The sequence below is a fragment of the Erinaceus europaeus genome, chromosome 1 (assembly GCF_950295315.1).
Source record: "Erinaceus europaeus chromosome 1, mEriEur2.1, whole genome shotgun sequence".
Lineage (NCBI taxonomy): Eukaryota > Metazoa > Chordata > Mammalia > Eulipotyphla > Erinaceidae > Erinaceus > Erinaceus europaeus.
In genome coordinates, this window is record NC_080162.1 from 107,063,741 (window position 1) to 107,078,359 (window position 14,619).

The 14,619-nt window shown below is 41.6% G+C and overlaps 1 protein-coding gene across 3 annotated transcripts in view; it reads left to right on the plus strand.

Moving 5' to 3' along the window:
• Nucleotides 1–14,619, plus strand: part of MMS19 (MMS19 homolog, cytosolic iron-sulfur assembly component) — a 35,026-nt gene that overhangs the window by 7,841 nt on the left and 12,566 nt on the right. For 2 of the 3 annotated variants that reach the window (XM_060192649.1, XM_007532644.2), the window contains exons 2-14: nucleotides 3,292–3,340; nucleotides 4,356–4,456; nucleotides 6,888–6,973; nucleotides 7,568–7,642; nucleotides 8,527–8,596; nucleotides 9,261–9,389; nucleotides 9,480–9,541; nucleotides 12,095–12,181; nucleotides 12,625–12,699; nucleotides 13,076–13,153; nucleotides 13,693–13,831; nucleotides 14,087–14,241; nucleotides 14,473–14,551. In XM_060192649.1, coding sequence (XP_060048632.1) covers nucleotides 3,292–3,340; nucleotides 4,356–4,456; nucleotides 6,888–6,973; nucleotides 7,568–7,642; nucleotides 8,527–8,596; nucleotides 9,261–9,389; nucleotides 9,480–9,541; nucleotides 12,095–12,181; nucleotides 12,625–12,699; nucleotides 13,076–13,153; nucleotides 13,693–13,831; nucleotides 14,087–14,241; nucleotides 14,473–14,551 — 1,185 coding nt within the window. Of the gene's footprint in view, nucleotides 1–3,291; nucleotides 3,341–4,355; nucleotides 4,457–6,887; nucleotides 6,974–7,567; nucleotides 7,643–8,526; nucleotides 8,597–9,260; nucleotides 9,390–9,479; nucleotides 9,542–12,094; nucleotides 12,182–12,624; nucleotides 12,700–13,075; nucleotides 13,154–13,692; nucleotides 13,832–14,086; nucleotides 14,242–14,472; nucleotides 14,552–14,619 lie in introns of those variants that run through there. The other variant, XM_060192652.1, reaches the window with a different exon arrangement.

The window sequence follows — 14,619 nt, forward strand, 5'->3', positions numbered from 1 at the left end:
GCAGGGAGCAGCGCAATGATCCCAGTTTGAGCCCCGACTCCCCACCTGCAAGGGAGTCGCTTCACAAGCGGTGAAGCAGGTCTGCAGGTGTCTTATCTTTCTCTCCCCCTCTCCGTCTTCCCTTCCTCTCTCCATTTCTCTCTGTCCTATCTAACAACAATGACATCAGTAGCTACAACAATAAAATAAGGGCAACAATAGGGAATAAATAAATATTTTTAAAAAAATTCTTACAGTATACTACATCTTCATTGGAGTGAGAAAGAAGAGTTGAGGGGGGCAGGTGGTGGCACAGCGGGTTAAGCGCACATGGCACAAAGCACAAGGACCCACGCAAGGATCCTGGTAGAGCCCCCCGGCTCCCCACCTGCAAAGGGGTTGCTTCACAAGCGGTGAAGCAGGTCTGCAGGTGTCTTTCTCTCCTCTCTGTCTTCCCCTCCTCTCTCAATTTCTCTGTGTCATATCCTACAGCAATAACATTAATAACAACAAGGGAAACAAAAATGGCCTCCAGGAGTACTGGATTCATGGTGCAGGCACCAGAGCCCCAGTGATAATACATGGAGGCAAAAAAAAAAAAGAGGAGGATTGATCCTAACACAACTCTGCAAAACAATATTTTGTTAAGAAACAGTAAGGCTAAAGGCAAAGCTACAGGGACTAGAGGTGACTAAGTGCACTTGTTACAGTGCTGAAGGTCTTGGGTTCAAGTCCCCAGCCCCCACCTGAAGTGTGAAAGCTTCACAAGTGGTGAAGCAGAGCTGCAAGTGTCTCTCTTCTCTTCCTCTCTGTCATCCCCTTCTCTCTTGATTTCTCACTGTCTCTATCCAGTAAATAAATAATGAAGACAAAGCTATATATTAGCACTACATATATATGTATTTATTTATTTATATTATTTTTTATTATATATATATTTACTTATTTATCTATTACAAAAGAGAGAATGAAGGGCTAGAGAAGGAGGGTTAGAGCACTGCTTGGCTCTGGCTTAAGGTGGTGCCAGAGATTGAACCTAGGACCTCTGGGGCCTTCGGCATACAAATTAATGCCTGGCAGAATGGTTAAGCTATTTCCTCAGCCCATATAATTTTTTTCTCTCGCAGAGAATGGACTTGTGAAATTACAGTTATACTAAATTTGAACAAATAATTCATGAACAACCCCAGAGGTTGGATAAAGCACTGGTCTCTTAAATATAAGAGGTCCCCAGCATCAGATATGACAAAATGATGCTCTTGTTCCCAGTTCCACACTCCTCTCTCCCTGTTAACAATAGATAATAAATAAATCTTTAAAAAAATAAGAAATGGCAAATGGTCATTTTGCATGTGATCTATTGATGACTGCAACGTTGTTATCTTATACATGACTGTACTATTTATTCCTTTGGGAATGAACTCATACTACATGTGTTTTTGTTTTTTACTTTTATAATAGAATTGCTAAAATATAAACAGACGCACTATTTTAATCATAGCATTTTCTAGCCTTCTCTCCTTTCATCCAACACAGAGTATTTCCTATCTAGAAATTTGACCTTTCCTCCCTCCCTCATTACTCTTTTTCAGACTTTACCAAATTGTATATTTTTGACACATTAGCTTTAAGCATATTTAGTCGTCCCTTCCCATTTTATTGGGGTTTTTTAATTTTTTTTAATATTTATTTATTTTCTTTTGTTGCCTTTGTTTTATTGTTGTAGTTATTACTGTTGTCGTCTTTGTTGGATAGGACAGAGAGAATTGAAGAGAGGATGGGAAGACGGGGAGAGAAAGATAGACACCTGCAGATCTGCTTCACCACTTGTGAAGCGACTCCCCTGCAGGTGAGGAACGGGGGGGGGGGGCTCGAACCGGGATCCTTACACCGGTCCTTGCGCTTTGCGCCATGTGCACTTAACCCGTTGCACTACCGACCGCCCAACTCCCCCTTATTGGTGTTTTTATAGAGGTATCTTGAGTTTTTTTTACCACCAGAATTATTGCTGGGGCTTGGTGCTGCTGACACTTGGATTCCACCACTCCGGACAGCCATTTTTCCCCGTCTTTAATTAAATAGGGCAGAGAGAAATTGAGAGGAGAAAGGGAGAGACACCTGCTGATCTGCTTAGCTGAAGCTCCCCCCACCCCATGTTGGAGGTGTGGTTAAACCTGTTTCCCTGGGCTTGGTAATATATGTGCTCAACCCCCAAGGGGTCTGACTTTTAAATAGGATGGAGGCTCACCCAGTAGAGCAGATGTGTTACCTTGTAAGAGGACCCAGGTGTGAGCCTATTTCCTACCTGCTGTAGGGAAGCTTGTAGTGGAACAGTGCTGCAGGCAGTGCAGGTGCCTCTGTTATCTCTGCCCCTTTCTCCCTTGCTATTTCTCCCTGTCTCTCACCACTATAAAAAAAAGAAGGAAGGAAGGAAACACATATCCATATATACACACACACATTAATGAGAGAGAGAGACTCACTAATGAGGTTCATATGATTCACTCTGGCATATGCAGATATGCAGTGTGAGGCACTGAACTTAGGACCTTAAACTTGCAAGTCCTGTGCTATATTGCACTGCATCTGCCCCAGCCACTATTCAGATACCTCAAAGTTACTAATTTGGGAGAATTGTCATCTTGAGACTTTGAAGAATGTAACGTGCCTTTCTGTTTGCTCCACTTTTTATTATCCTCACTGGAACTTTAAATTTTTTACCTTTTAGAGCTCTGGGAGATGGCACAGTAAGTACATAAAGCATTGGAATCTCAAGCAGGAGGTCCCAAGTTCAGTCCCTGGCAGCACATTTACCAAAGTGATGTCTGGTTCTTTCTCCTATCTTTTTCATTAATAAATAAATTAAATATTTAATAAAATAAATTTTTCACCTTTTAGATTTTAATGTTTTTTGTTAAATTTATGTCAATGTAATTTCTCCTTTTTACTCTTAACAGGGTTTTTTCCTTATGCTTTGATGTATCTTTGAGTTTGTTTGTTCATATATGTGGAGGTTCATAATTTATCTTTTTGATATTTATTTACTTTCCTTTTTGAATAGAGATAGAAATTGAGAGGGAAGGGGAAATAGAGATGGAGAGAGCGAGAGGAACACCTGCAGCCCTGCTTCACAACTTGTAAATCTCCCCACCCCTATCTATGGTAGGAGGGATTTTTGGCAGTGATAACGGGCTCTATGGTATAAGCTCCAACATAGAGAGGAAACATGGGTAATTAGAACAGTTGTACCCTGGGATGCAAGTTGGGTGTTTTTTGTTTAGTTTATTTTCATGTTTCTTTTGTTTTCTCTAGATGTGAGATTTGGAAACTATACAGTGTTACAAGTGGTGGAAGCCCTTGGGTAAGAGCCTCTGTTCTAGAATTCTCTCTCTCTCTTTAGTGTGTGATTAATAATACCATATGTCAGAGTGATGCTCTGGTTCTCCAGCTTGCTTGCTCTCTTCTTTTTCCCCTCAACTCTTTCATTAGTAAATAAATGAAGCTTTTTTTTTTTTTAAAGCCCTTTCTTTATGCTATTACATTATCCTTGAGATTGCACACAAATATCCCAGCCAACTCTCCTTCAGAAATCTTTGGTTTCAACTTGCTTTGACCATCTTAATTCGTAACCTCTCAGTTATATATATTTAAAAAAAAATTACTCAAGAACATAGTGACTGCTCTCAGCATTATTATTTAGTGCTAATATCTTTATACTCCTACTATTTTAGTAGAAGCAACAACTGCCAGTCATATCTTGGTTGATATGGGTAGCTGCTAAACCATGTTTCAGAGGAGTTGTCACTACCATACCTCTGGAAAGAAAGAATAATCACAGTTCCCAGCTTGGTGCCTAGAGATGGATGCTTGTGTTGGCTCTCATGTTATATGTGCCTCTAAAGATGTCAGATCACTCTGCAGATCAGCTCTATAGGCTCTGGTCTTGCTGATACCTGTAATCCTCGGAATACCTTCCTGGAATGTTTTGATTCTTTCAAAATTTGAACTAAGGAATATTAAGATTTCTCCTGGGGGTTGGGCGGTGGCACATCGGCTTAAACGCCCATGGTGTGAAGCACAAGGACTAGCATAGGGATCCCAGTTCGAGTCCCTGCCTCTGCATTTGCAGAGAGGTCGCTTCACAAGCGGTCAAGCAGGTCTGCAGGTGTCTGTCTTTCTCTTCCTCTCTGTCTCCCCTCCTCTCTCGATTTCTCTCTGTCCTATCCAACAACAACAACAGTGGCAAAAATAATGACAACAAGGGCAACAAAATGGGGGGAAATGGCCTCCAGGAGCAGTGGATTCATAGTGCAGGCACTGAGCCCAAGCAATAACCCTGGAGGGGAAAAAAAAAAAAATCTCTCCTTTCCCTCCAGGTCATCTCTAGAGAATCCAGAACCTCAAACTCGGGCACGAGGAATTCAGCTTTTGTCACAGGTGCTCCTCCAGTGTCACTCCTTTCTCCTGGAAAAGGAAGGTACTGGCATCACTAGTAGGATCACTTCTTGAATTGTTGAGTCTTAAGTCTTCCTTGTCTAGGCAAGCCAATTTTACAGGGAGGAAGGAGACAAGGGCACAAAGTATTTGTGAGCTACTAATCTACACAGGATGCTTGGTTTCAAATATAGTCTTAGACCATCTTTTTTTTGGGGGGTGGGGGTGGGAGGGGTTTGTTGGAGATTGATTGCCAGCCTTATAAAGGTGAAGCTTATATTCTGTGACTGACTATAGCTTTACTTATAGTGTCTTTAGAAGATACAAGCACAACTGAGAAATAGATGCATTTTATTTATTTTTATTAATAGTTTTTTTGTTTGTTCATTTTACCAGAGCAACTGCTCAGCTCTGGCTTTTGGTGGTGCTGGGGACTGAATCTGGGTGCTCAGGCATGAAAATTATTTGCATAACCATTATCTGTCTCCCTAGCCTTCTGACCATAGCTTTAAACAATTTTTTTCTAGTATATCTTTACTCTGTAAAATGGACAAAGAAAATGCTTCATAGAGAGAAAAAGTAGTGAAATACAATGCTGTTCTGAAGATGAAATGAGTTTTGTCATCTACAATAGCAGGGTTAGGCAAACTACTTTATGATTTTTTTTTTAGTTCTACTAAAATGACCATGCCCATTTATTTACTCTTTTTCTTTTTTCTTTCTTTTTTTTTTTTTTAATGTATTTTTATTTATTATTGTACAGAGACAGCCAGAAATTGAGAGGGAAGGGGATGATAGAAAGAGTGAGAGACACCTGCAACACTACTTTACCACTCGCAAAGCTTTTCCTCTGCAGGTGGGGACCAGGGATCGAACCTATGTCCTTGTGCATGGTAACACATGTACTCAACCAAGTGCACTACCACCCAGCCCCCTTTCTTCCTTTCTTTTTTATTTACTTTTTTTCTATAGAGCTAAGCAAAAAGATGAAAGAGTTAAAGAGGCCATAACACTAAAGCTTCTTTAAACATGATGGTGGCTGGACTCAAATCTGGGTCATATACATGGCAAAGCAGCACTGTTCAATTGAGCTGACACTTTTTTAAAAAATATTTATTTATTCCCTTTTGTTGCCCTTATTTTATTGTTGTAGTTATTATTGTTGTTATTGATGTCATCACTGTTGGATAGGATGGAGAGAAATGGAAAGAGATGAGGAAGACAGGGGGAGAGAAAGATAGACACCTGCAGACCTGCTTCACCGCTTGTGAAGTGACTCCCCTGCAGGTGGAGAGCCAGGGGCTCAAACCAGGATCCTTACACCGGTCCTTGCGCTTTGTGCCACCTGCACTTAAGCTGCTGTGCTACCACCCAACTCCCAAGCTTACACTACCTATTTTTAAAAGGTTTGTCTGTTTGTGAAAGAGAAAGAACCAGAGCATCATTCTGGCATGTGATGCCTTGGATTGAACTCAGAACTTTATACTTGAGAGTCCAAGGCTTTATCCACTGCATCACCTCCTGGGCTGTTTTTTGTTTGTTTGTTTTCCTCCAGGATTATTGGCTTATTGCTGGGGCTCTGTGCTGGCACTATGAATACACTGATCCTGGCTTTTTTTTTTTTTTTTAAATGACAGAGAGGAATTGAGAGGAGAGGGGAAGATAGAGAGAAAGATAGACAACTGTAGACCTGCTTCACTGCTTATAAAGCAGCCCTCTCCCTACAGGTTGGGAACTGGGACTTAAATCCGGATCCTTGTGTGGGTCCTTGAACTTAGTACTTCGGTTGCTTAATCAGGTGCACCACCACCTGGCCCCCCTGAACTGTTTATTTACCTATTTATCTATTGGACAGTGTTGAGTAGTTGTGACAGTGACTATATCCTTCAAGCATAAAATATGTACTGATGAGCCACTTAAGAAAAAACTTATGGGGCCAAGTGGTGACACACTTGATTGAGTGCACACATTACAGTGCCCAAGGACCAAGGTTCAAGCCCCCAATCCCCACCTGCAGGGGACAGGCTTCACAAGTAGTGAAACAATGCTATAGGTGTCTGTCTCTATCCCTCCTTAATCTCCCCACCCCTCTCAATTTTCTCTGTCTCTAAAATAAATAAAGATTTCAAAAGAAAGAGGAAGGAAGGAAGGAAGGAAGGAAGGAAGGAAGGAAGGAAGGAAGGAAGGGAGGATTACCAGCCTCATACCACAGAAAGCACTTTTGGGATGAGACTTGACTTGACTGTGAACCTTTGTGAAAATGAATAATACTAGATGTTCACCTATTTTTCTGGCACCAAGTCAAGGCACCCTCAGATGGGAATGCATGCAACCTGTCTGGGTAAAAGAAAATTTATAGTGAAGTCCAAACAGGAGCAGCTCGTACAAACTTCTGGGAAGGAACAATATTGATGCACCTTCCTCCAGCTTGTATAAACTGTGTAAACTAATGGCTGAATTTCTGGTTTGTGCAGTGGTACACCTGATCCTCTTCTATGAGAACCGCCTGAAGGACCATCATCTTGTGATTCCATCTGTCTTGCAAGGTTTAAAGGCACTTGTGAGTACCCCTGTGTGCGCGCACGCACACATACACACACACACTTTTTTTTTTATCCTTTTCTCATTATGTACTGTATTTGTGAGAGCCCTTATCTAGTGAATTCACTCCTTGTCCTTTGTGGATGAGAATTCAAGTGCTGAGTGTAGTCAACTAAACTAGTACCAGCCACCTCAGCTTCTATCTTTACTCTAGAGAATAATAATACCCTTTGAGGGACTAGAATTCAGAGCCAAACTGGAAGGAGCTGCAGAGAACTAATCAGCATGAGGAAAGAGACCACATTTCTCCTTCCTTTCCTTTTTTTTTTTTTTTAAGTTTCTCTTTATTATTGGATAATGACAAATGGGGGGGGGGGGATAGATACAGGGAGAGAGTCCTGCCGCTGGGGACTAGGATCTTGAGCCCAGATCCTTGGGCACTAGTGTGTACACCACTGCCTGTCCCCAAAACTACATTTCTTACTGTTAGCACTTCTTCCTGAACCAGGATGTCATGATTCCCACTATAGCTAATTAGGCCTATTTTAGGGTAATTGTGTGAGGCTGTGGTAGAATTCCCTTGGTGCTCACACAACTTTCTTTTCTCCCTCAGAGCCTGTGTGTGAACCTGCCTCAAGGGCTGGCTGTGTCTGTGCTTAAAGCCATCTTCCAGGAGGTTCATGTGCAGGTGAGAGTGATAACAGTGCCTGTGGCATTCTCCTCTACTGCTGCCTCACTCCTTGTCTAGCTAGTGTTAGATTGAAAGAGAAAGAAAAAACAAAACTAAATTCTGAATTCTTTCAAGTTTTTGAGCATGTTTATATTCTAGTCCTTGCTGCCAAAAACAGGGCATGCATTTTTAAGTGTCCACTTACACCTAAAGAAATTAAGGCATGGGGCATGGGCTGGCAAAATCATGCCTTCAGAAAATGTACTGCTTTGCCATATGCATGACCCAGGTTTGAGATCAGCCCCCTTTTTATTAAAAGAAGGTTAAGTGCTATGATTTCTGTCCCTCTCTCTCTGCCTGTCTTGATTTATGTCTGGAAATAATTTCTTTCTGTCCTATTGAAGAAGCGATGGGGGTGGGGAAGCTGTGGCATACCTGGTTGAGCACATACATTACAGTGCACAAGGACCCAAGTTCAAACCACGGGCCTCCTTCCTGTAAGGGGGAAGCTTCACTTGAAATAAGGGCTACAAATGTTTCTTTGTCTTCCTCTCCTTTCTCAATTTCTGTATCCTATCAAAAGAAACAAAGAAAGAAAGAAGGAAGGAAGGAAAGAAAGACAGGCAGGCAGGCCACCAGGAGTGGCAGGTTCATTGTTTAGGCATTAAACCCCAGGGCAAGAAAGGAAGGCAGGCATTACTGCAAACAGGTTTTGGTTATTTGGCCCCAGCTGTGGTACTACTAGACCAATGGCCATATCCTTTCTCTGCATTTCCTCTTAGCTTGATTTTACATTGGAATAAAGAACATTGTCCAGTTAGGGATTGTGAAGCAGGAAGTAGTTGTGTCAGCTGAAGTAGTGTTTGAGCACTTACTTTACTTAACCTTTGTCTCCCACCCAGTCCCTGCCACAGGTGGACCGACATACAGTCTACATTATCATCACCAACTTCATGCAAAGTCGGGAAGAAGGTACAAGGCAGGGTTCTCGTGGAAATTAGAAAAGCAAGCACATTGGTTTTTTTTTGTTTGTTTGTTTCTAGAATGAGTTTTCGCCTGGGAGTTACATGTAGGAATCGAGAGAGAGAGAGAGAGAGAGAGAGAGAGAGAGAGAGAGAAACTGGGATCCACTCCTCAGAGAAGTAAAGGTAGAATTGAACTGATGTTTTTAACTTTTTTTATATTTATTTATTTATTCCCTTTTGTTGCCCTTGTTTCTTATTGTTGTTATAGTTATTGATGTCATCGTTGTTGGATAGGACAGAGAGAAATGGAGAGAGAGGGGGAGAGAAAGATAGACACCTGCAGACCTGCTTCACTGCCTGTGAAGCAACTCTCCTGCAGGTGAGGAGCCGGGGGCTTGAACTGGGATCCTAATGCTGGTCCTTGCGCTTTGCGCCACATGCACTTAACCCGCTGCGCTACCGCCCTACTCTCAATGTTTTTAATTCTTACCTCTATATGTCAAGTGTAATGCATATCTCTTCTTCACTGAATATTACCTTAGGATTGAGGAAACAAGAAGGGCCTGCTTTGAGAGTCTGGAAAGGAGAAGCAGTGCATAATAGTAATACAGGGAACACAGGCCAGTTTCAAGACAGCCCAAGAAGTAGTGACCACCTTCTTTCCTCCCCAGAGCTGAAGGGTCTAGGAGCTGACTTCACCTTTGGCTTCATCCAGGTGATGGATGGAGAAAAGGATCCCCGCAATCTTCTTGTGGCCTTTCGCATCGTTCATGACCTCATCTCCAGGGATTATAGCCTGGGTATGCCCGCATTGCCATCAGTTAACGGGTTGGGGTTTCTCAGATGATTAAAGTTTATAAGTCGAACTCATTTTTTCTCTGCTGTTTTAGGACCCTTTGTGGAAGAGTTGTTTGAAGTGACATCCTGTTACTTCCCTATTGATTTTACCCCTGTAAGTAATAACCATTCATTCTTATTTTCACTGAGCACCTACTATGTGCCATACCCCCCAGTTCTGGGTGCTGAAGATACAATAGTAAACAAAGGAGACAGTCCCTGCCCTCATAAACTGGAGAGTAGAAAAGCAGTTACTCTCATAGGAAGAATTCAATTCCATAGGTGTTTGGGGGAGGGCAGGTATTCTTTAATCTCCTCAGAACTATACTTAGTACTGAGGGCTGGGGAATTATAAAACATGGTTCCTAATATGTAATATTGTATTATGTAATACAAAATATGGTAACAATGTTCCTAATACATAAAAACATGTAATAATAGGTTGCTAACCAAAAGGAGTAGTGTTTTAGCTATTCAGAGAAGATAAAGTTCACTGTTAACTAGAGTAAGCAGGAATTGAATTCACCAGTAAGATGGGATTTTTTTTTTTTTTTTTTTTTTATTGATTTAATTATGTTTGACAAGTCCATAGAACAAGAGAGGTACAATTCCCACTACCAGAGTCAGACAGGATTTTCTTTATTTTTATCTTTATGTATTAATCAGAAAGGAGAGAAAGAACCATACCTCACTCTGGTACATGTGCTGCTGGGGATTGAACTCAGGACCTCATGGTTGAGAGTCCAATGCTTTATCCACTGCACCACCTCCTGGGCTACAAAATGGAATTTTCTTCTTTTTTTTTTAATCATTATCTTTATTTATTGGATAGAGACAGCCAAAAATTGAGAGGGAGAGAGACAAAGAGACACCTGCAGCACTGCTTCACCTCTCGCAAAGATTTTCCCCTGCAGGTGGGGACCCAGGGACTTAATCCTGGGTCCTTATCCCGCACTGTAACATGTGCTCAACCAGGTACACCACTACCTGGCCCCAAAATGGGATTTTTTGAGAGATGCATAGGACGTGATTCTATAGTCCCAGAAGCTATCTCAAGGAATAGAAATAAATTGACGAAAGAAAGCACAACTGAGCATGGTATTTGCTCCAATGCCCTTGGACCCTCCTTCTTTTGATGTGTAGAAGCTTTTCAATTTGATATAGTCCCATTTATTTTTGGTTTGTTTCCCTTGCCCATGGGGTGGAGTTTCCAAATTAATGTTTAATATTAAGGTACTGGAATGCTTCACCGATATATTCTTTTACATATTTTATAGTTTCAGTTCTAATAACCAGATCTTTGGTCCATTTTGAGTTAATTTTAGTGTATCATGTTAGGTCATGGTCTAGTTTCATTTTTCTGCATGTGGCTGTCCAATTCACCCACCACCATTTGTTAAAAACACTTTCTTTTCCTCAGTTTTGGCCCTTTTATAATATATGATGTGCCTATATATTTGGGGTTAGCTCTGGGCTCTTTATCCTGTTCCACTGGCCCTAATGCCCATTTTTGTTCCAGTATCACACTGTTTTAACTACTATTGTTTTATAGTATAAACTGAAATCAGAAATTGTGATACCTCCATTTTCTTTTTCCTCAGAAGAGCTTTTGCTATTCATGGTTTTATATAATTCCATAGAAATTTTTGGATAAAGTTGTTCAGTTTCCTTGAAATACATCATTGCAATTTTAATAAGGACTGCATTGAAGTTATAGATTGCTCTTTAGATTTCCCTTCTGTTTCTAAATAGTCAAGGTCTTATCACTGTGTGGATTTGCAAGGGTATGTGTACTATAAAATAGTGACTTGCAAGAAATGAAAAGAAATTATATCATGGGAGCCAGGCAGTGGCACAGCGGCTTAAGTGCATATGGCAGAAAGCGCACAGACTGGTAGCAGGATCCCAGTTCAAGCCCCTGGCTCCCCACCTGCAGGACAGTTGCTTCACAAACGGTGAAGCAGGTCTGCAGGTGTCTATCTTTCTCTCCCCTTCTCTGTCTTCACCTCCTCTCTCCATTTCTCTCTGTCCTATCCAGTAGTGGCAACATCAATAACAACAACAATAACTACGACAACAATAAAAAACAAGGTCAACAAAAGGGAAAATAAATAAACATAAAAAATTTTTTTAAAAAAAGTAGAATGTCTGTGAAGGGGAGATTTAAATAAATGTGTCAACCGCACAATGAAATAATAGCCACTAAAATTAGAATTATGAGAGTAGGAAAAAATGTCCCTAATGTATTAGTGGAGAGAAAAATGCAAACCATAGACACAATATGATCACATTTTCTATATTAAGTACTGCACTCTGACCAATCGCACCACCAGAGCTCCATGATCACATTTTCTAAAGTGTGTGTCTTAAAAGAAACTCTTTGCTAACACAGTATATCTATCAAGAAGGAAGAGCTAAGAGTGCTTATCTCTGAGTAATGATAGGATAGATCAGAAAGAAACTGTGTGATCATAGAAAATATAAATGCCCCAAACACAGATATTTCCAGGAAACATAAGAAAGAACAAGTATGTCTTCATGCCTCAAATCATATTGTTCTGCTAGATTGAATGTAAGTATCACCCTCTTCTGTAGTGTTGCCAGATTCAGAACTGTCCAATGTAGCTCAAATAGTTTGACAAACTAAAGACCTTTCTCTCTATCCCAGCCACCTAATGATCCCCATGGAATCCAGAGAGAAGATCTCATCTTGAGTCTTCGAACTGTACTGGCCTCTACAGCACGATTTGCTGAGGTAGGTCTTATTAAGGTTTGGCTGGTTAGCCTCAGCCCAACAAAGGTTCTTGTGATAGAACAATGAAAGCATGAAAGAAAAGAAAGACCCATTATATATTTTAAGCTATGACATGCTGCAAGGGTCTTCAAGCTTGTGTGGTTAGTATCTGCAGACTTTCAACATAGAACACTTTATCATCTCTCCCTTTAAAATAATCTGTACTTGATAACTTTTTTTTGAAATTCTTTTAGCTTTCCCAACTAGTCTATTTTAGGTAGCTGGAGGTCTGACCATATACTTGGCAGTAAGATTGATTTATTGTCACAGTTTCTGATTCAAGTGGTGCTCCCTAATGTAGTATCTAGTACCTGCTCCTAGAGACTTGTGGCAGGAAGGGTGTGGTTGGCCTTAGTGTGGTTACAGCACTACTCATCTCAGACTTTGGTCCTTTTCTCCCATAGTTCCTGCTGCCTCTGTTGATTGAGAAAGTGGATTCTGAAATTTTGAGCGCCAAGCTGGACTCCCTGCAGACTCTGGTGAGTGTCCAAGAAACATGTGCCTATAGATAGTTAAGGATGCTAAATGATTACAGATTCTTGAACAAAGGAACACTTCAGTGGACCTCAAAAAAAGGATACTGGGGCTCTGAGGCTATATGCTGACTGTAAAGCCCCTCGCTGCACATTGTCTTATCTTGTATTACTTGTGTGACAGCTGAAAAAAGGCTGGCCACAGCGCCTTCTTCATGCTTATTTTTCATCAGTTAGAATGAGTTACTATGTTTCTGTGCCCTGGGTAGGGCTGATGTTTTTCTGCAGAGCTGTGCTCCTTCATTTGTCATTATGCTAAGATGCCTGCATATTCGAGGAAGTCGAGTGCACAGATAACTGATACCTTTACTTTCCTTGGCAGAATGCTTGCTGCACAGTGTATGGACAGAAGGAGCTGAAGGACTTCCTTCCTGGCCTGTGGACATCGATCCGCAGAGAAGTGAGTATTACTTAAATAAACTCACTACTGTTAACTCCCAGTTGTCAGACCTAAAGAGAAATAATACTCTTGGCTCTTTGCCTGCTGTATCTAAGCCTGTTTATTCAGCAGTAAGCATGTGAAGGGGCATACTTTCAGTGGGTGGCAGGGAACGACATTCACTTCTATGTGGGGGTCAGCTCCTTGCCAATGGCAATTGATTACCTTTGCATATGGTGAGGAGCATAGCTCATGGTGTTTGGGGCACCATGCTGAGTAAGGGAGTAGAGGAAGAGACTTAGGATAGTGTATCCCAACAGCCACTCTTTCAAAGTTGGCATTCTTTTTCTCAAAAAATGTGTATGTCTAATCTTTGTGGGCTAAGGACTTGGTGAGAATAGACTAGCTGATTAGACTATACCAGTTGAAGAGTCTATTTCTGTTATTATGCTTAAAATTACACACACACGTATACACAACCAAGGAAAAGGTAGCAGCAGGTGGGTGAGCTCTCACCTGGTTCAGGCTCACCTCAGGAGCCATGGGATCCTCCCTGACAGGTGTTCCAGACGGCAAGTGAGCGGGTGGAGACAGAGGGCTTGGCGGCCCTCCACTCCCTGACTGCGTGTTTGTCTCACTCTGTGCTGAGGGCTGATGCTGAGGACCTCCTTGACTCCTTCCTTAGCAACATTCTACAGGGTAACGGGGCCCCTGGCAGCCAGAAGGGGAATAAGCACAATGAACATAATTTCATTAAGGACCCAGTAGTTTTTTATGCATAGTGCCCACACAATGAGTGACTTGGGAACTAGAACCCTACTCTGAATTGAAAACAAGTTGAATGGTAACTGCTAGCAAATTTTCCCAGTTCTCACTATCCAACTTTTATGGGATCTATAGAAATGGGACAAAATTCAGCCCACTCCGCAGGTCTGTGATGTGCTGTCTCTCTAGACTGCAGACACCACCTATGTGAACCAGACATGAAGCTGGTGTGGCCTAGTGCCAAACTGTTGCAGGCAGCTGCAGGTGCATCTGCCCGGGCCTGTGACCAAATCACCGGCAACGTACTGCCTTTACTGCTGGAACAATTCCACAACCACAATCAGGTAAGAGAGAAGAAAGTTGCAGAAATGATGGGACCAGTGTACTTGGCTCCTTTTCTGAGAGAGAGCCTGAGCCAGTACTAGGTCTTGGGGTTTATTCCCATTAACTATTGGCCGATTCCCTTGTTCACTCTTCCTGACACACTTACCTAAAAGTTCACCCTACTTATAGATAGGCAATACTGGAATCTTTTAAAATATTCTTTGTCTTCACTACCCAATAAAACATTACAGAGCAACCAGCGTCGGACAATCCTTGAAATGATCCTGGGTTTCTTAAAGCTGCAGCAGAAGTGGAGCTCTGAAGATAAAGGTAAGATCGCTTTCCAGATATAGGATGTAAGCAGAGTGTTTTGGACAAGTAGCTCAGAATAGTGATCC